Genomic DNA, 20,983 nt, shown 5'->3' with positions numbered 1-20,983 from the left:
TGAACCTAGACAGGGCGATAAGTGAAGCACAAGGAACTGCATGCTAGAGATTGCTTAAATCATTGCTTGCATGCGCTGACAGATTCAGAGCAAGCTAATATTCTGGAAGAAAGATGAGGCGTTACTGTGGGCAGCTCTGCGAAAAGAACTGCCTGGTAGCTGACAGCAGAAAAGGGGAATAAAACAGTAGCCTGCTGGGATGGGTACGGGGATTGGAGATTGCCAGCACTGTACCCAAGGCTGTGTCCTCAGACCCAGTAGGGCTGGGGAAGCTGGGTGGTTTAAGGCTCATCCAAAGTGTCAGGGAGAAAGGGAAGGAGGCTAAGCTGGAGGCAGGCTTTCTCCTGTGGGAAGAGATGCAGGCATGGGCTGCCTGGCTGACTGCTCTAGTTCTTTTATCTCCTTTATGGAGCTTTAGAACTGGGACAACATAATTTAAAAGCAATTCAAATCAAAGTGCAGTGCCTGTACTTAATTTCTGACACTTGCTGCTGAGGTAAGTGTCCTGTCTGTCTTTAAGAAGCTCAGGAGCTAGAAAGGGTCAGCTCTCCTGTGCCACCAGGAACCTTGCACAAGGGCAAAGGACTGGTGGCATTTGTTAAGGGTGGTGCTGTTTCAGTTTCTTTGCAGTGCAGCCTTGAGCAAAAAGGTGCATCATGAAAGTGCTTTACCCTCTACTGCAAAATTGTTGCTGGGCTGTAAGCAGATCACTGATCTCTTCTAGTATGGTGATAATCCCGTGGCCATTTGTCCTGGAGAGATGCTGATCTGGGACGAGCTATATATGTTAGGATATCCAGCAGCCTGGAGATTGGAAGTTATGTAATAGAGAGTCCCCTTTTAGGCAAAAATAATTCCGCTTCAGTCTGAGGATGGTCTCTGCAAGCAAAGGAAGGGATGAGCTGTTGGAGCTGCAGTGTGCATCTTGGGCTGAGCTGACCTTCCCAAACACAGCTGGAGTCAGGGCCTTCCTTTGGTCCCTTCTGCTGCTGCTTCTTATCCATTGCCATGGAGGTAGTTTGGGAAAGGGGAGGGAGAGGAACTAGCTTACAGGGATTTGCACAGCTGGGTCTGAACTTGCTGTAAAGCAGTTTTACCCATTAGGAACGAAGGAGGCTGTTGCCCAGAGTTCACCTCTACCCTTGAAAAGGTGTTATGGGCACTGGATGTGGCCATATCCTCCACCAGCACCTTCCTTTGGCCACCACCTCTGCAATCCGTGAGGTTTCTGTGCTCTTGTTGGGATGAGGTTAAGGGGCCACATGGGAGCTTGATGCCCTTAGCTCCTGCCTCTACGGGAGAGGCTTCGTGCAGTAAATTGTCTGTCTAGTTTTAAAAGTAACCCACTCTAGGACCCTTACTTTGCTTGGGCCTGCACACCAGACTGGCATAGTTTGGAGTGAGCTGCCTCTAGATGTTTTCTTTACTGGGGGGCTGTGGCATCACAAACTGCCCTGTATTGGTGTGGGACTTCAGGACTGGCATGCGAGGCAGGTGTGGAAGTGATATCTTAGCAGGGACTGCAAGGACTGCTGCCATCATCCCATAACATGTGAAAATCCTTAACACCCAGAAAGGGTGTCTCCTGTGACAGATGATTATCATTTGGGTTGGGAATCAGCTGTGAAGTCTAAATTCACTAGAGGAGCTCTACTATTGCACAAAATGGCTTGGTGCTCTAGTTAGACTGTTCCAAGGAAGTTTCTGTACCTTTCATGGCATTTCAGTTTCTAGGTGCTCTAGTCTCAGAGGCAAAAATATGTGTTGGGAATGTCTTATTGCCTTCCTACCTGATTTTTCTTCTGATTCTTCCTCGGTCCTGCAAATGGCTTCCTTATCATTACTTGGAATACAGGACAGGAATTGAAGAGAGGTGTCAATATGAGTGGTTTTTTTGTACTTTGGTCCCCAGAACTAATGTGCCTGCTTTCAAAAGGCATCATACAGACTGCTCTTCTCATCTCCTTTCTGCTTGTAATCAAATAATTTGTAGAGTACCCTTTGTATCAAAGGGTGCCATTCTGGCTGCTTTGGTGATAGGACATCATCTCTAGTACTGCAATTATAATTGTATGTTGGTTCTGGGCTTTGTTTCATGCTGGTGGTGTGGCGTAATCGAAGCATTCTCTTGACCGCTGTGGAGCCAGTCATGTGTCTGCCCTGTGTCAGCATGGCCTGAAGCTGCTGGTGATGAGTCAGTCTTGAGTGGCTTTGCTGGAATGTCCTCAACTTCTCAGCGTGCTTTACTAAGTAAAATCTGTTTCCTGTCCCCTCACTCCCTGTCTTCCGTGTCTTGTGATCACAGAGCTAGGCTCCCCATTCATACAGAAGTGCGAATCCAGAATACTGGGCTGGACTTAGACTGAGGACGCTGCTGACCTGCAGGTTAGCAAGGCTGTTTCCCCCCCGGCTGTTGCTTGAATTTTGCACTGACCAAGCGGAGATGGGAACTATTTTACAGCATCTGTGCTGGATGCTTGAAGAAACTGCGGCTTAAAAGGCAGGCAGCAGTTCTAATTATGGTAATCTCTGAAGTCCCTTCTGGGGAAAAAAACCCAACCAGGCAAAACTGAGCTGCCTGGATGTACTTTCCCAACAGTCTAAGAATCTGCTGGGCTCTTCTTTGTATTCAGGTCCCTTTCTAATGCAGGTTTGCAGAGACACTGCACATCTTATTCCTAAAGACCCCTCTGAGCTGTGTAGTAAATCTGCCTATTCCTGAAGGAAGCTTTTTTAATTAGAGAAGACTTCTGCTGGGCAGCTGCTGTGCAGGACAGTGCTAGATCACAGTTGCGCAGCGAAGCCCTGGTGAGCCATGTGAAACAAGTTAAAGGCACAGTGCTTCTTTTTCTGCTCTCAAGGGGTCTGCTGCACAAGAGCTGGGGGAGGCTGCAGATACAGTGGAGGTTCCTGGAGGCTGTTGGTGAGGGGGAGTGGGGCCCTGTGGGGCAGGCCAGCCTTGCAATTGAGCCGCAGCCGCTCTGTCGGACTTCCTGCTGGAGGTGGCTGCTCTGCCTGCAACAGGGCTCAGCAGATCCCTCCCACTGGATCCTCCAAGGGTGATAACACCTTGTCTGAGTGCAACTAAAATGGGGGTGGTTGTGCCTGCTCCTAAGGGGTGGGAGGTGACGTCCATGGCCACTGGCACCTCTCCTGCCTGATGTGAGGGGACCTGAAAAGTCAGAGTTCCCTCTTGCCCCCACGCCCTGGGGGAGGTGTTGTAACTTGCAGTTTCCTGGAATGAAACTGGGGTGACCAAAATGCCGTTTCCAAAACTGCATGGGAATTTCTTAATGTCAAAAGTGGTATCAAACTGGCTGATACCTTGGCAGAAGAGGCCATTTCAAGTGAGGGCTATTCTGAGGAGCAGCAAGCTGCTTTAATGCCTGAGTCCAAGACCTTAAAGGCTCCTTTGATTTGATGCAGGAGTCCTGCTGATGATCTTGGAGCCTGCATGTTTCTGCATTCATTCCCAATCCATCATGTTGCAGCTTTGGAGGCTGTCGTGGTGGTTTAGGCTTGATCTGTAGTAAAACAGTAACTTCCTGCTTTGTGTAGCTTCAGGCAGATGGGAAACCTCTTCCCAGCTCAGCTGTCAGATGCAAGCCTACCAGTGTGTATACAAGTAGATGACCATGTACCCAGTGTTGTCCCATGGGAACCTAAATAGTTGCTCCTTTTTTGCCTAGAAGAGAGACAGCTTTTGCCACAGGGTGTTTACTGTCAGAAGGAACAGCCTGTGGAGTTGTGTGCAAGCTGAGCTGGGTCAGCAGCTGTGTTCCTGTGGTGCTCTCTGCTTAGTCCTGTGCCCAGGGGCTCGGTGGAGAGCCCTGGCGTCCTGCGTTGGGTGGCTCTGCTGTTGCCTGCTCCTCCTCCAACTGGGCTTTGCTGGGCTGGGTTTCAAGCTGCTGTGCTAGTATCCTGGGAGCAGAGGAAGTCTTGTGTCACAGCTCTAGGTAGCATGTGTGAGACACCTTGCTGTAATTTTGTTATTAGTACGTTTGGCTTGATTAAGAATTGTAGAACTGATGTGAAGTAGAAACAGCCTCTGGATCAGGCTGTGGGGGAAAGAGCACAATGTGGTGGGACAAGAGGCAAGGAAGAAGTGTCTCCAGCCCTATTAAAAAGTAATCTTAGCCTCAATTGCGATTCACTAATTAAAGATGAAACAGCCCTGCTTCCCCCCCACCCCCAATAGGAGCATTTATCTCTGCATTGAGGCTTTTACATCTGATATCTGTAAATCAGTTAGTTATTCTGGATAAAAGTTCTGTCTTTTTAAAATAAATACCTCTGAACTACTCTTTCCCATCTAATTCTTCTAGCATTGCTTCATCAAGTAGTCTCCTGAAATATTTGTGCTCTAAATTTAGAACAGGAGACCCTTTCAAGGAAGTAGAAAAGGCCACGCAGCCTCCCTTGGTTTGGGTTCAGCTGAACCTGTTTTCCAGACTGCCATGCATAGAGCTGCAGACTCCAAGGAGGCCCCTCCTTTCTCCAAAACAGATCCAGCTTTTTGAAGTCTTGTGGTCTATTTTAACTGCCAAATTCCTGGGAACTTATCCCATATGGCTGTTCCTGTTGCCCTGAAGCAGCCCTGTCCATAACCTGAGCATGTGGTGCTCGGAAGGCTGGGTTGGTTGTCTTAACTGCAGGTGGCAAGTCTATAATTGAGTAATGTTCTCACACTGCTCCAATTAAGTTGCTCCAATTAAGTCCGCTGGGATTACCTGCCTGGTAAAGCAGCAGTCAGCAGGGTAGCAAAACACCTGCATGTATTGCGGTCTGCCTCAGCCTCCAGGACAGTCTTCACAGAAGTGAAACTAAAACCTTTTGAGCATCTCTTCCAGCTGGCTAAGTGTTTTCTAGAGGTCCCCTTTGTTTTCCAGCTTTGTCTGCTGAGATTTCTTATTGTGGCATTTAACTTCCTAAAATGCTTAGGCTGGGAATAAAGTGGCTTCATTGCAGCTTCTGTAAAAGTTTGTGCTGTGTTACTTTTTCTCCTCACAGTGCTGCCCTTTACTGCCTTACAGTGCAGCTTGCTTTTCCTCTTTCTTCCTCCTGTAGGAAGGGCTTGGAGTGAGGAGACTGCACTGTGAAGGTGGAAGGAAGAAGTGATAGGCAATGCTGCTGTACATCTTGGAGACTGTACAGCAACCCCTGCTGGGACTGACTTCCATAGTAAAGCATGAAATAGCTTCTGAGCTGCATCCTCAGAGTGATCAGACCAATAAGGGGTTTGGCTGTTGTGGCCAGGTTCTGCCAGTTACAAATGTGAAACTATTTGTATTGTTTACATTGATATTGGGGGGGGGAAATGTAGTTGCAGGCGGATAATTTTGAGTAGAAGGGACTCAAAACATCTGTGCTCTAAACTCCTGTACTTTAGGGCTTTTCTTGCCCTGCTACCCTCTCTAAATCATCATTTTGGAAAGAGGGGCTCCTTGAGGCAGTCCTTTGAAGCTTTTTTTTAATAGTTCTGGCTTTCTCTATTCGTTCATGCCCACTGATGGTGCCAAGTGGTATCTGTGACGTGAAACTCAGGATGTTGTGAAATGCTCATCCTCGGAGTGTCTGTGATGGTGCTCATCTTACCAGTGGGGAGACCAGGCGCTGGCAGGGTGTGGGGTCTTGTGTGACCCTGGCATGGTCTGATGGGTAGTAGAGCTTCTCTGAGGGCAGTGAGGGCAGAGGCTGCATCTGACAGTAAACTTTCATGGCTGTGGCACTGCTGTTGTGCGAATGGCTCCATACCATTGAGTCTTGAGACCTCTCACTTAGCTGTTCCTGTCTACTTGTAGGAAACAGCTTTGAGTTGCTTTCCTTGTCCTCCCGGATATACGTGTCTGGGAGATACCATGAGAATCTTGCAGGAGTCCTGTTCTTCTGACTCTGGGTACTGGCAGCCCTGCAATGGGGTCCTTTAGGTCGTAGAGTGGAGGGGCTGTGGCTATGGTAGGGCAGACCTTGTTGAGGAGGGATGATGATTACAGCTGCTGGTCTTCTGCTCTAGAATCACAAGTAACAGTGCCAACGTACTAGCAGGGTAACAGGAGTGGTTCAGTAGCCACAGGCGTACAGACAGCTGCTAAATAGTGAGTGTGCTGCAATCAGCAAATGGTGTATTTGGCAAAAAGAAGATTCCTGAGATCACAAATAGTAAAGAGACTGTTTTTGTGAACAGGCCAAAAGATGCATCCCTTTGTGGGCTGAGGCACTTTTCTGTGCCAGTTGGACTTCTGTGACTTTTTGGTCATGTTTGGTCTGCAGTAGTCTTCTAGCTCCACTTGATCTGTAGGGCTGAAGAGTTAAAACCTCTGCTTCTTGAGATCAGTGCCTTGCTATCAGCAAAGGACCTGATGCAAAGCATGAGATATGATTAAAGTAGACGAATAGCCTCTGTCTTCTGTTGTGGAAGAAAGCTGACATAATTCTAAAGCTTCATAATTGTTGGGAATAACAAGCCAAAGGTCTCTTCTCTGTTTGTTTTGTGGTGTGTTTGTGGGGTGTTTTTCTTCCTTTCTGCTACTTAAGAGCATGTGGATGGACCCTAGGGGGGCGAGGTCTTGGGAAGAATCCTGGTGCCAGAAGACACTTGCATTGTCCAGTGGGCTGGTCCTGCAGCAGTGTGGGACTTCCATGCTCTGGTGAGCACTCGGCTATCTTGGCAGTGTGTCCCAGCTCCTCTAGAAGCTTAGCCTGAGAAGCATGAGGGAGTGCTCATCCTCCTATTCTCTTCTGGGTGGGTGATCTCTACCGCTTGGCTTCTAGCAGTATCTGGCTTCAGCTATGGAGTGAACTACTGGAGAGCCTGTTATTGCTGGGAATGCCAGTGCATAAGCCTAGCTGGGCTCAACTTCCTTCCCATGCTGAGTGCTGGTGCCTGGGCTCTGCTCAGACCTGCCCCCTTGTCTGTGGAGAAGAGGGGTGAGGTCCCAAGGCTCTACAGGCAGAGGGGAGGTGGAGAGAGAGGGTGTTTAATAGCTGTTTAGGTTGCTACGCTGGGGAAAACTTCCTGCCCTTGAAGTAAAACTACTCCCTCTGCACCTTTACTACATCCTGCTAATTCCTGGAAAGAACCAAAAGAATAGGAAGCCTCATTTCCCAGTTCAGGCAGATGCTGTGACTTCTCAGAAACATTTTTGGCATGGGTGTGCTGAATCTAAACACGCACTAGTTATCTGACCTACCATCTGAGAAAATAGAAGTAACTGAAAAGCAGTTTGTTTTGAAAGGGAACTTTACCGTAGAAAGTCCTTGACCTTGACCTCTTGCTTCTTATGGGAGGAGGAGGCAGAAAAGATAAAAATCAACTATGCTACCTGGCTCTTATGTCAGTCTGGCAATCTCTGGTGGTGTCTCGTAAGACAGAAAAAAACCTTGTGTTAAGTCTTTCTTCCTGCCTGGACTGTGGTCGCCTTTGGGTGTTTTCAGAGGCAGGGCAGGCTGCTGGGTCTCAGGAAGGTATCTCTAAGCTGAGTGGCATTGGGAGGGATATTGTGCAGCTCCTCAGAGATCTGTTGACCTCCAAGGCATTGCTTGCATGAGGAGGGAGGCTTGGGAACCCGTCCTGTGCATGTACTTGCACCAGGGATTGCCAGTCTGATGACTCAGATAGCAATGGCAAATGCTTAGTAGCACCCTCCGCCCACTGTAGAGCCATGCTGGGGAAAAGCTTACCTGAGCATGAGCAGGGTGCTGCTCGTCTGTGTCGGTCACCCTGCTGTGCTTTGGGGTGTAGGTCCTGCTCAGGGGCTTCACTCCTGCGTGGGGCAAGCCAGCACAGGGGACTGCCTTTGGCACACAGGCACCCATTGTGGGCGGGGGAGCTGGCAGAGGCATCCATTTCAGAGGTTAAGTTTACAGTGTAACAGCTCCAGCTGCAGAAAACAAAGCTGAGATGGCCTCGGTTTTGGAGCCATTAAAGAGCCAGTGTAGTCAAGCGACAGAGTTGCCCAACCAGTTTTGTGAAAACTATGTATTTTTACTGCACCTTATGCTGGCTTTAGTCAGTGTGCAGACCTCTTTCTGGACCCTACCTGCAGCGTTGTTGTGCAAATTAATTCTAGTATGTGGTAATCAAAAAAGAAGTCCAGTAAACTGTACTTTTGGCTTTTTCTTCTGTCTGCTTTTTCTGGTAAGTTGCTTTGGTTTTTGTTAGGGTTGTTTTTTTTAAGGGGAGAGGAAAACCAAATGACTTCTGGAACAGGTTGTGGGGTTTTTATATTTTTTTTTTCTTTCCATTTTTTGGGCAGACTTTTATCTTTGGTCTTGCTGAATGGAAAGATTTGCTTAAATAGGAGAAATACTGTCCTGCAAATACTGTTATGCTGTGCAAGCATGAGCGTATAGACTGAAAAGAGCAAAGACCTTTCTCAATTTGCCAGTTGTAGGGACTGAAGACCTACTTAAATGTCGGCTCTCAAACTGATGTGTGAAGTCCAGATGTTCTTAAAACCTGATTGCACCCCTAGCAAATAGAGAGATGATAATGGGCGCTTCTAAAACCTGTGCTGCTCTCTGATACCAAACTGAGTTGTTTTTTCAACGGTATGATAGGGGTTTATAAATATCTAATCACTTCCCCTTGCATCAGAAGTACATTTCTAAAATATTCGTTTCCTTTCTACAAAATGCAGAACATGTGCTTGCTGTGGTAGAACATGCTGCAAAATCTCTGCCATCCTAGATAGTCCTATGAGTGCTTTCTAATCCAGGGTTTCACTGGATGACACTGTCACTTGTCAGATTATACACACCAATAGTATACTAACTACCTAAGTCAAATGGAAAAGCTTAATATCTTTTAGGTGTACCAGAAGCAAGTCTACCTTTGCAGTGTCAGTTGGGAAGCTCAGAAGCTCGTCTAGCTTTCTGAGAAATCCAGTCTTTCTACTGATAGTTCTGCAGTACTTGCAGCCAACTATTGCCTTGCTTTAGTGTGCTCCCCTTAATCAAGGGATAGCAAATGTGCAGGGACTGCATGCACACGTGAGTCTCTGGCTTACAAATGTCTTGCAGAGGCTCATGTAAGAGTGTCACTCACCATACATGTCTGCACTCCTAAGTGGTGAGATTGAAGTTTGTGGACAATTAAGTATCGTGCTGCAGGTTTCAGGCTGATGTAGCTATGCTGCTATCTCTGACTTTATGCTTAGCCCTCAAACTATCTGTCTAGCTTCAAGGCAATTGGTTCTGCTTGAGAAGCAACTGTCTCTAGAGTAGATGGAATTAAGAGAGTTTGTTCCACATTTGTTCTTCTCTTCTGTTTCCAAAGTTTGTATTACGCAGAAATACACTTTTCTACCTTGTCCTGACACTTTCCTTCAGAAAGAACCTGTAGCTGAATCAGTGACACATGCACACACAAATAAAAATAAAAATAATCTCTGCATCCACAAGTGTGGCCTGTTTGAGAGGTAACCCTAATTAGCAGCCTTAATTTTAGGATCCGGCTTTTCCCTCAAATCCTCCATTGTAACTTTAGAAAAGCTGCTGTTTGGAAAATCTCCATGACGAACATGATCTTGTTTATGTTTTCAAGGTCATTACACAGCTGGTATTATCTCAGTGGAGCTTAAAGAAAAGTTCAGTGAATTCAGACCTGGGTCATTCGTTGGCTCTGCAGTTATTTGCTTGCCAGAGACAAGATGTACTTACCAGGCCTTTGAATATTATGTCAACAAGATTAACTCCTTTGGATATTCTTTCTATGTTAACATGGCTTTAACTTGCAGTCTCTGCCCTGAGGGCAGTGCTGTACCTGGTTAGCAGGAGACTTAACTTTGTCATTGTTTATTAACTGGTACTGTGTGTGAAGCTGTCCTGTCTCATCACTGATGACCGGGAGACCTGATTGCCAAGTTCTTGTTCTTCACCTGCATGGATAGAGAAGAATTCCCGGCAGCTGGGCTTTGTGGTGCAAGGACTTAAAATCCTGCAAAAGATAAGCTGTTTCCTCCCCTGCTGTTAAAGATCATGGCTGCCTGGGCTGCTCCTTCTCCAGCCTATCCTGCCTGCAGGTGTTTGGCTTGGAGCTGGAAGGGGAAGTGACCATTTAGTGAGCAACTTCTGATCACCAGCTGGCTTTTGTGGGTCTCTATCCTGGTATGTGGGTGATCTTAAATCATAGAAAGCTTTGGGTTGGAGGGGAGATCATCTTGTCCAACCCCCCCTGCAGTGAGCAGGGACATCTTCAGATCAGGTTGCTCAGAGCCCCATCCAACCTGACTTTGAATGATTCTAGGGCTGGGGCCTCCACTACCTCTCTGGGCAACCTGTTCAGTGCTAACGTAGCTCTGGTTTCTGGATTGGGATAATACTGTAAAAAGTAACTGCACTAGCCTTCAAAATGGTCTTAACCTCATGCAAATTAGTGTGCAGATAAACATCTTTATGGAACCAGCAGCTTGCTGATCCCCTCATAGAGACAGGTGCTCATTGCTTTCATCACAGGGAGCCTGACTCCATCAGTGGGAGCTCCTCCTCCAGGGCTTCTTGGTTGATCTGTCTACAAATGAGCTCATCTAACCTTGGTCACTGTCGTGTGAAAAGAAGGCAGGGAAGTGAGACCAGATCAGAGAGAGCTTTAGTGATTTTCAAAGCCCAGCCTGGTAATAGTATCTCAAGGGAAACAAACTGTTGCAATGTACAAGGCTTGGGTAGGCATGGGGAAGGTGGGGCTTGCCTGCTCGGTCAGGAAGCACGTGCAGTACTCATGATCAGCTGAGGCTGCTTTCACAGGATCAAGTCCAACTGTCAACCCAGCGCCGCCATGCCTCCTAAACCATGTCCTGAAGTGCCATGTCTATGTGTTTTCTGAATGCCTCCAGGGATGGTGACTCCACCACCTCTCTGGGCAGCCTCTTCCAATGCCTTTGGAGGTTGCTTCAGTGGACAAGCCGAACTTTCATCTGAAGATCCCACCTGCCACATCAGAGGCAAGCTGTGAAGGATCAGAAGCTTCAGAATATGCTGCAGAACCTTAGTTCGCAGCACTGGCTGCTGCATCTATGTGTCTGTCAAGTTGGAAGTTTGTACTTTGGCAGGCAGGAGTGATAGCAGAAATGAGCTGGCATGCCAGCAATACAGGGCCTTCAATGTGTTTCTGGGGACAGGGGGAAACTAGTGCTGGTGCTGGTTTGACCTCATCCTAGCCTGGTAAAAGCTAGTAGCAGCACATCCGGTTGAGTCTGCCTTTGTTTTACGCTCCCTGGGGTTAGAGCCTGAGGGGTGGTAGTGGAGAGTAACTGGCCAAAGTATGTAGAAACAACCTGCAGCTGCTTTGTAACTGATCGTTTCCTTTCCTTAAGGAAGAGGTCTGGGGGAGAGGAGACAGCATCTTCCAGGCTATGTAAATGCATTCAAATGTGAACACTTTTCTACTTGATTTGGCGTATTGGGGCTGACCTTCAGAGCTCATTGCTTTTAGGAGCATGTGTGCCCTCCTTGAGGGTTTGCAGGAAGTTTGCACTTGACTGTAAATGTACTGAGATGGTGATTTCCACAACTGATCTACTCCGTTTTTTGAGGTTGTTCCTGTTTGTCTCTCTCTTTTACCATGCTCATAAATGAGCCCCTTATTTGTGCTGTACAGTAACTTGGCAGCTGAGGTGCTTCAGCTGCTGGAGCTCATCAGGAAGAAACCCGCACTGCAAGAGCAAGGGCGCTACAGTGGAGGGAGGCTGAGCTCTTACTGGCGGAGCTGCATGGCACAGACATGTACATCATAAGCCTGAGCCAAGTATCATAAACCTCAGTGAGCACCAAACATGCAGTGCTTGCTAGGTGAAGGCAGTACAGGATCTAATTCCTGAGAGAATTGCAATTAAAAATTAACTTAGCTTCTCTGCCCCTTGACTGATGTGACTATAGCATCTGTACATGAGTGTTCCCTTTCCTACCCCACCGACTGGTGGTGAGACCAGGAGGCAGAGGCGTTTGGCCCTCTTTATATCGCCTGCCCTTCTCCATGGTCACCTTTTGTGGGAGGGGGCTGGGAGTATCGCAGGCTCTTGTAGCAAAAATAAATTTATCTCTGAGCTATGATGGGACTCCTGCTGTTGCTAACAAAGCAGGCCTCTGTCTGCCTCTCCTCAGACACACGTGTCCTGGATTTTATGCTCCACATACTGGTCTTGTTGTAGCTGTTGCTGGGAAAACGACAGGCCTGAGAGTTTGAGGGGGCATAAAGTCATCCTGTGATGCTGGTTTAGCCTGTGCAGAGTCGTCCTGTTCCTTCCCTATGGGGAACCCCGAGGTCCTGGATCAATTGATGCTTCCTGGACTTCTCCTTTCAGGTCCTGGGGCTGATATTAAGAAAGACGCAGGATCAGCTGCACAGGAGCTGACCAGACAGTGTTGACAACCAAATTTTTATGGCAGTAGTGCCTCAAAGCAGCAAACTGATAGATGTGCATAAATAATCCTACATATCTTTCAGGATGGGAAATGAGAGGCTGGGAGAAACACTACTCTGCAAGTTGACAGTATGGTCTCTTATGAAACCCTCTGCAGAGTTGGCATCAAGCTGGAGAATGACAGGGAAAAATTGGTGGCATATGGGCAGGATTGTTGAAAAGACTGGGTGTGGCTGCTTGGGGAGGGAAGTTCAAATGCTCAAAGCAGTTGGGGTAGAGAGGAAAAGGAGGAAATGGCTGTAGAAAATCAGTGGAATTTGAAAGTTGCAAACTTCATGTATTAAACCTTTGCACATGTTGCTGCAGGATGTTAAGGCTCAAAGGTTGACCAACTTCAAAAGGCGTATGGTCAGCTCTGGCTGCCACAGTCCACAGGCAGTAGTGGCTGGCAAGACTTTGGTATTTAAGCCAGCTCTTTGCTGGCAAATGACCTGTGGATATGCCCCATTGTGATAACTACAAGCTCATCTACTGCCAAACCTGACCCATCTCAAACTTTGAGCTGCTGTATGGCAGTGTTGCTAGTTCTGTGACTGCAATTTCAGAAGATAGGGTTTTGAGGAGTTAATGCTTAACATAGAGAACAAAAGTAAGTTTAAATTCTTAAGCAGAAGAATTGGAAAATCTGTAATGTTTAAGTATGTGGATCCCTAATGTGTCTTAAAAGCTCAGAGCAAAAGCTTAAAAACCTCGTTCCCTTTTGACTTTAAAACTGTACTTTCAATTGCTTTATGGCTAGGAGCCACAAAAGAGGTGTATCTCCCTGTGGCAAGAGGAGAACGGTGCATAATGCTGTAATGCATAGTTAAGTTTTGGGGTTTTTAATAAACATTGAAGATGATATACCTTTAACAAATAGCTAGGAGCAGAAGAGCCCTGTAAGCAATCTTTTACACATGTCACCTCAAGCATGTCGTTTTCTACACGAGCTCTTCTCAACTTGTTGGACTACTTAGTTATCTTAGATAATTATTGTAAACATCCTAACAGCTCTGCAAATTTATGTTTTCCTGACTAATCAAAGCAGTGTGGACAGTTGGAAACAGGCAGCATGTGACTACTTAGTGCTAGGAAGCAAATCAGCAAGGACTGGGAGTTGTCCCTGCAGCCTGAAAATAAGGAGGGTTGCACCTGGGACTGGACATCTTAAGGTAAGAAGTCCAATGCCTTGTGCAGGAGGTTATTATCTAGCTTAGTTCTTGGCTAAGTTGAGGAGTAGAAAAACACTTTTATCCCCCACAACAGACATTCATTATCACCTAGGGACCTGGCTGCCTCAATGTTCTGGTTAGACTGCTGTCAAGACCAACCGTTGGGTTGAACAGTTTGGCAGAGGTTAAACCCCCTTGCTTTCTAACCGACCTCAGGTAATTCTGGGAGGTTGGGGGCAGCTGGACTTAACTTTTGATTAACTCCAATGTGTTATCGTGACTAGGTTCCTTTTACATTCTCAAACAGAATTAAGACTCAAAATGGAGTCAAGTGCCAAGTCACTTTATTTGGCCAGAAATAGATACAGGAGAGAAAAGCAAAGAAAGAGAGGAAAAAAAGGTGGAAAAGGGAACAAGAGGGAGAGAGTGGGACTGTTGTGATAGCTGTCACCACGGATTTGCGGCAGTCGATCTGGTCCAGGCAGGGAGTCCAGGTGTCTGATGCATCTTTGAAGCTGGTGGAGGGGGAGATGTTCCAGAACGCACCCCCTGTCGTCTCTGCTGGTTTCCCCTGTTATAAGGTTGCTCTGTTGCATAGTCAGTAACTGTTCTGCATATGCCTGCCTCCCACTCTGCAGTGGTGCAAATGCCCAGTACTGTCACTAAAAGGTGCTTGAAAGTTCTAGGGGGTCCGAGCCCCCCCCATATGTTGCCAATCAGCCTTGGGCCTGGGCATATGCGTGGAGGACAAGTACTCTGAGATAACGGGGCGTGCGTTCCTGCTGGGTCAACCTTGGTGATTAAACTGTTCCACTCAGCTGCAGTAGTGATCAGGCTTTAGTAGTGAACCTTGCCTGCCAACAATGTTGAGACAAGTTTCTAGACCCTGACAACTGCCAGGCTCCAGTTTGTGATGCTATTAAGAGGATATGTGTTCATGGTGAAGCCAGTAAGCAAGCCAGCTGGATGGGAGAACTTATGTCTTAGTTATCCTCTCCAAGCGCAGTCTTAAGTGTTGTTACCTGCCAGGATTAACAGCCCAAGAGAATGTATCCCCTCCAGAGTAAAGGAGGGGAGCACGCAGTTTGAAGGAAGTGATGTTTGTGCTGTCTCTGCTCAAATACTCACTCCTTTTCTGAGCTCACATTAAAGGGCACAGTAGTCTGTGCCCTATAGTGGGTTATAACTGTTGTATGCCAGGTTGGTGTCACACATTTTGTGGTAGGAGAGTTGCTCTAACATTAGCGAGGCTTATGGAATAAATTTGCTGTCATTAACCAAGGGTAAAAATTCACTCTTCATAGGCTGGTTGTGATACAGCTTTGCATAGTACATCAGTGCTGGAACAGAACCAGCTCATAGCCAGTGGCTGCACCGAGGGGGAGTGGAAATGGGATGCTGTATATTTGATATTTGGTGTAAGTACAGACCAGAAATTATTAGAGGAACTTTCCCTGGCTAATTTGAAGGACCTGCTTTTGGGTGCCACTGGATCTATAAACTCAGACCTGAGGAGTTAACTGAATAAAAAGTGACTGAGATGATGCTAACCTGGCTGTGCAGTAAGAGCTCCTTAGGTGCAATGACTGCTCTATAGATGTGATTTTTAAGATCAGCCTGGCTGAGATTGTATTTCTCTGCTGCTTTCCCATCTCGGTAGTATCTTGCCATGTGCTGTGCAGCGATGGGCTTAGTGTAGCCTATAATTATGGCATCCCTTGAAGTTAGAGCAGTAGCATTGTCTTCAGCCACAGAGTTCAGACTCATGCCCTCTCCTGGTAGTCAGAGGGTGACCATTACTTGGTGGGAAGACTAGCCAGTTGTAACAAGGCCCATGTACCAGTTTAGCTCCAGAGCTAACCTAAATATTTAGTAGGAGTAAGAAAAAGCCTTTGATTGAAACAAAAGAACATACTGGACTCTGGTGACTCTTGGTATACCCAGGCTGGCAGCAGGGAACTCTGCTGACTGCTGCCTGTTAGGGTTGGGTCTTCCCAGACCCGACTGGTGACCCCAGCCTAGTATTGCTCTTCCTCTGGCTGTTACTTCTTAAAGCAGGATGGTCTATTCTGAGCAAGGAACTTGATAGAGCCAATTTTAAGGAAGTTAGATGTCCTCTGTTGCCTATGCAGGAAACATAACTGAACATGGGGGAGGAAGGAGAAGCAGGAAAGCTGACCTGAGACGTTCCCCCACTGGTCCTCATGAGATACTCAGCTGTGCTTCTTCCCCAGGAGGAGGCTTACTCCAGCAGTGGGGATGGTCTGTGGGACTTTTTTCAAACTTCTGAGCTCTTTGCTGTCAGACAAGTGAGAATTGGAGTAGCTTGCAGTAATACAGATCTATTTACTCCCCAGGTCCTCTAGCCCAAATGAGGATTCATTGTTGATAAGCTACCTAATTGGCAGTGTTGAGAGCAACCTTGTCATCTCTCCTCATACAGGTTTACGTTGGCTTCAGCCATGGTAATTGAGCAGAGTTAACTTCAGATACAGTGAAGTATTTTTCTCTGTGGCAAAAACCCTGTCCTGGAGTTTCTCTTGCCCTCTCTGTATTGCTTGCTAGTCACCCTGTGGATATGTGTGGTTTGTGTGGCTGGTACCAACAAACTAAAACGAGCATCTTGTCTTATCAGTGCTCCTACAGTGCCTTGAACTTGTGAGGTTGGCTTTGGAAACCGGGACTTGTTGAAATCTTGCCCATCTTGATCTTACAGCAGAGTTGGTCGTATGTGGCCGTGGAGCAGATTTGCTGGTCCTCATGTATTGTCAAAGTATCAGGTCCCAAGTCACACACAGGAAGCTTGATTGAATGCTGCCTTTTAAATTGACCCCTTGGCCTTGCTCTTCAGTGTTCCTTCAGCTGCCTAGGTGTCACAAGAGCTGAGATTTTTTGGGGGGAGGGAGCTGGCCTTGTGAGCTCCTTCTTCAGATAACTGCATCCCTTTTCCCCACTGGGAGCAGTAGCTAGAGTTGGTGTTTTGGCTGATGCTGTTAATGCAAAGTCTGTATAATAGTGATGGAATTAGCAGTGTATTTGTGATTAAATCCCTTCACTAAATGCTGATAGCCCTCTGTCACTCTCCAGGAGACCTTGGTAGCAGTGGCTGTTTGTATTTGTAGTGACAGTGGTGTCCTGTTCTGCTGCCCTGAAAAGGCAACCCAGGTAGCCTATGGAGCACATGCTTTCTGTGCATCTGCTGAGACCCATCAGATGATCCAGAGCTCTGCACAGGGTAAGGGTGTGCTCTGAAACTTTCTGGAGGACCTGCCACTACTAACATAATGGGTTGTCTCTCCTCTTTCACTTTAGGTCCTGTAAGTAAAAGAAGATGGGGTCTGGCTGCCTAAAAGTCACCAAGTATTTCCTCTTCCTCTTCAATCTCCTGTTCTTTGTAAGTATCATGGGCATCTGCAGAATAGAAGGCCTAGATTAAAATTAGCTGGAAAGGTGTGTTTTGTGGATGTTGGCCCAGTGTGTTCATTAAATAAAATGGCCAGAGTTTTGGAAGGAGGAAGGGAATCCCTGAAGCTGAGGGACATCAGAGCTGCTGTGCGGCTCCCAGGTATGTTGAGCATCTCCATTCCTAGTACCCACCTGCTGTCTCTGATGCACACAGCTCCCTTCTTGCAGTATGAAATAAAAACAGGAGTTAAGGGTTCTTTCTGGAAGGGAAGTAGTTGTAACTACTTTCTTTGCCACATCTGGAGCAGCACAGAGCTGCTACTGATCAGCAAAGCTACAAAACCTGACAAGTAATGGCAGTGCCATCCTAAATAGGCCAGGCAAGCTTCAAAGAACAACTCTAATTTTGTTTGAGTCCCAACGGCTGGTTTTGATTTTTAACAGGATGAATTAGTCCAAGTCCCCTATTTGAAATGGAGCTGGGAGAGACTGGGGCAGGCTTGCCTAGGGAAACGAGGCAGCCCACTGGATGCAGTTATTTTGAAGTGTGAGCCTCAGCAAAAGATGAGCTCCTTTTAGATCAGAGTGGGTCTGGGAGGGCCACAGATTCTTGCATGCATCCTTTGGTGCAGCTTAGATATTGTGTGTCATGTGGACAGTGATGGTACTGTTGGTGCTGCTCTCCAGCAGTGGGATGGTGTAGTGAGGAAGCATAAGTTTTCAGCTTTCCACATATCAGCAAGAAAATAGCTTGTCTGATACTGTTACTCTTTGTGCAGTGTATAAAGGGAAGGAAGGGCCGGGCAGGGAGGGAAATGGAGCACGATAAGGTGAGCACTACTTTCTGGTCTCTGTCCCTGCACACAGCTTCACTCTTGCTTCCTGCCTGGCTGTGCTGTGCTGCTGGCACGTGGGCTTGAACTTGAGGCACGTCTGGATCTGGTTTCCCTTGGCTTACTCTGCTGGTTCTTTCCTCTGTGTTTTGCTTCCACCCTAAGAGTAGTTAGCTCTGGTCTAATGGCTGAAAGTCAGGGGTGTTCAAAGCATCCACGGGGAAGACTCTTGGGAGGGAGGGGCGAGGAGATGTTTTTCAAGTGCCACTAGATCTTTCAGAGTATGATTTGGTCTACTTTAAGGACAGGAGAAATCCAGTGGAGTCCAGGCCTGTCCTCCTACTAGTGCAGGAGTCCTCTGAACCAGCATCCAGGCCATCTCCTCCCTTGAAGAGGTGGTACTTTCTCAGCAACATATAACTTAACCAGTCTACCCTGGGAAGCAGAGCTGCATTTTTTAAGGCAGTGTGTGAGTCTTGCTGAAGCCCAGTATGTGGGCACTGTCTAGTCTTCCTTTACCCCCAAGACTAGGTCCAAGTTCATTAGCTAATCACTGTATAGAGAAAGTTCCTTTCAAGAAAGCCAGCCTAGTAAGGAAAGGGGAAAGATGACAGCCCAAAATACTATGGTGTCTTACAACATTGTCGCTGGTTTTGCTGAATGCTATCAATGGTCATTGTGACACCTCTATGCCATGCTGCTGCTTTCCTCTCCCCTCCCTGCTGAGCGAGGCGTGTTCATGGGCAGCCTGCAGGGATAGCTGTGCTGTCAGGAGGCAGAGTTGAACTGCTTTGGGCTGACCCATGTCTGCACTGAAAAGCATTTTCCTATATTTTGCAAGACTGGGAGGATGGCAGGCACTTAATCCCACTGCAGGTCTTGGAGGCTTGAGCACTCCTGTCTGGATTGTAAGTTGTGAGCAGCTGTTCTTTGTCCTGTTCACACCCTACTCTGGTGTAACAGCCAGCCCCTCTCAGGGAAAGCTGATCAGATGCACTGAGCTGAGCCTGGAGAGAAAGAGTTTTAAGGTGGAATGTGAGGAGGTCTGTGCTGACTGAAGGTAGAAGCTGCGTTAGTGAGCTCTTTGCTATATCTGTGGTGCAGGCAGCATGGGTGCTGTCTTCCCCTCAGGCTGCTCTGTGGAAGTGAGGTCTCTGAAGCCACTGTGTTCTGGTGGGGAGCTTGATACTTCTGTAGGTGAAGATTTGGAATGAGCTTCTGCCTTGACTGATGGCAGGCTTTTTGCACGTGCCAGATGTTGAGGAGGGTGGTATCCATTACTTTCTTGGTGTCATAGGAAGTAGTTGACATGAGAAGCTTCTTCCAGTATGGTGGTTCAAGGTCTGAATGGGGGAGAGATTCTTGAGCTTACGCAGTGTGGTAGATCAATATTAATCTACCAGAGAAACTGCTTCTATTGAGTTACTCTGAGCTCCCAGCATGGACAGGGTTGCATATCTCATGCTGGTTTCCCAGAGCTGCTATGTTTTTTCGAGAAGAGTGCTTGCACAGACATGAATATTAATGATGGTGAGAAAGCTCTGTCTGCTCTGGACCTAGAGCTAGACCTGTGATTGCACCCTGGGCAGGCCAGCCCTCGCTGTCTGAAGTGTGTTCTCCAGCCATGTTTGGAGCTGATGAATTAAGACTTTAGAGACATGCTAGTGACTCTTTTAGAGGTTAGTTATTGAAATAGCACTCCTTTACAGCTCGAGGTCTGTGAGAAGGTCCCTTGCTATAGCTGAAGTATTTCAGGGACTTGGTATTTAGTAGGCTTGGAGCCTTACTTCAGGGAAGGGTTTGACCTGCTTTGATTAAAGGTAAGAAGGTTATTTGGACTGCTTGTCTACTTGCTAAAAAAAAAAAAATGCCAAAAACATAAGCTTGGAGTGTAAGCTTAGTCTCTTTAATGAAAACTTAACACATCTCTACCTTTTATGGGTAGCAGACGTGGGCCACAGCAGATGCTTCTCCTTAAAGGGAAAACAGTTCTGTGAGACAGCTTCAGCCATCTCTGGGAACTATTTGTTTAGAATATATAGCTGCCTGTCCTACTTCTAACCCTTCTGTAAATGAGCAGAGGGCTACTACCTAAAACCAAGCCTGAAGTTTAAGAGTCTTTCTGTTGGCCACTGTGCCAGGCTCAACATTACCTCATGCAGTCTGAGTGTGAAGGAGGGCAGCGCTGGGGGAGGACAGCCAGGGACTCCCAGCTGCTCTTCCCAGAATGGTGAGTCAGATCCATCACTGCTTAGTTCCTCCATGCCCCTCTTCACTTGGCTCTGCTGTGGGAAACTGCTGTCCCTGCCTTGAGGGAGCTGCATCCTTCTGGCATGGGTGTGGAAGGGGATCTTGCTGAAATCAGGGGTGAAATCTTTACCTCCAGGGTGAAGGGGAGACATCTGCCCCCACTTCAGGAGTTTAAAGCAGTGGAGCAGAGGAATTAAACTGTGTGGAAGGCAGATGTGATTTCTCCTATGGAGGGTCTGAAGTGGCAGAAGCAGCCTTGCTTTGCTGTGCAAATTCCTGAAGATGCTGAGCAGAGACACTGTCCTGCTAGGAAGTAAATATACTGTTGTTGATAGAACAGTGTTTTTTCCCCATGGTTTATTTTCTCCCTGCCTTCCCCTTTCAGTGTTTTCTACAGCAGATCCTGGCAAACGAACAAGTTGTGAGCTAGAGCAAAGATCAGTGTGAAAACAGGCCTTGGATAATCTGAGCACCTCATAACAAAAAGCTTCCCAGGAACTCAGCTCAGCAGCCATTCTGTATTTTGTCAGCAACAGCAAAACTTAGGTGACATTTCAGGGTCAGCAAGCCAACAGAGATGTCACATACATCTTTGTTCAGATGCACACATGCATCTTTGTTAAGACAAATATTGTATTAAGACTATAGTTTAAATGTGAGACTGCCTCAAACTGTAAATTCAGCAGTTCTTGGCAATACCGAGTTTGAGAAGAATTTTTTAGGTGCCACAGCTGTTGCATGTTCAAGGGACCTTTCTAGTTTGATCAGCAGACCAAGTGCTGTAATGCAGCATGTTAGAACATATAAGGCAAGGGGGAATTCTTGCTACTGCATCTTGTCTTTTTATCTTTTTGTTTTTTCTTTTTCTTTTTTTCTTCTGGGATACAAGAGCTACATGCTTTCTGCAGCTGAGTCAGTCTTCTTC

General features: G+C 47.0%; 1 protein-coding gene across 1 annotated transcript in view; it reads left to right on the top strand.

Annotated features, from left to right (window-relative positions):
• CD82 (CD82 molecule) overlaps positions 1 to 20,983 on the top strand; it is a 41,505-nt gene that overhangs the window by 3,455 nt on the left and 17,067 nt on the right. Inside the window, exon 2 of the mRNA XM_075094284.1 lies at positions 16,883 to 16,964. Coding sequence (XP_074950385.1) covers positions 16,902 to 16,964 — 63 coding nt within the window. The 5' untranslated portion in view covers positions 16,883 to 16,901. The remainder of the gene's footprint in view (positions 1 to 16,882; positions 16,965 to 20,983) is intronic.

Source organism: Phalacrocorax aristotelis, chromosome 5, assembly GCF_949628215.1.
Source record: "Phalacrocorax aristotelis chromosome 5, bGulAri2.1, whole genome shotgun sequence".
Taxonomy (NCBI): domain Eukaryota; kingdom Metazoa; phylum Chordata; class Aves; order Suliformes; family Phalacrocoracidae; genus Phalacrocorax; species Phalacrocorax aristotelis.
This window is presented reverse-complemented; position numbering and strand designations above follow the sequence as displayed.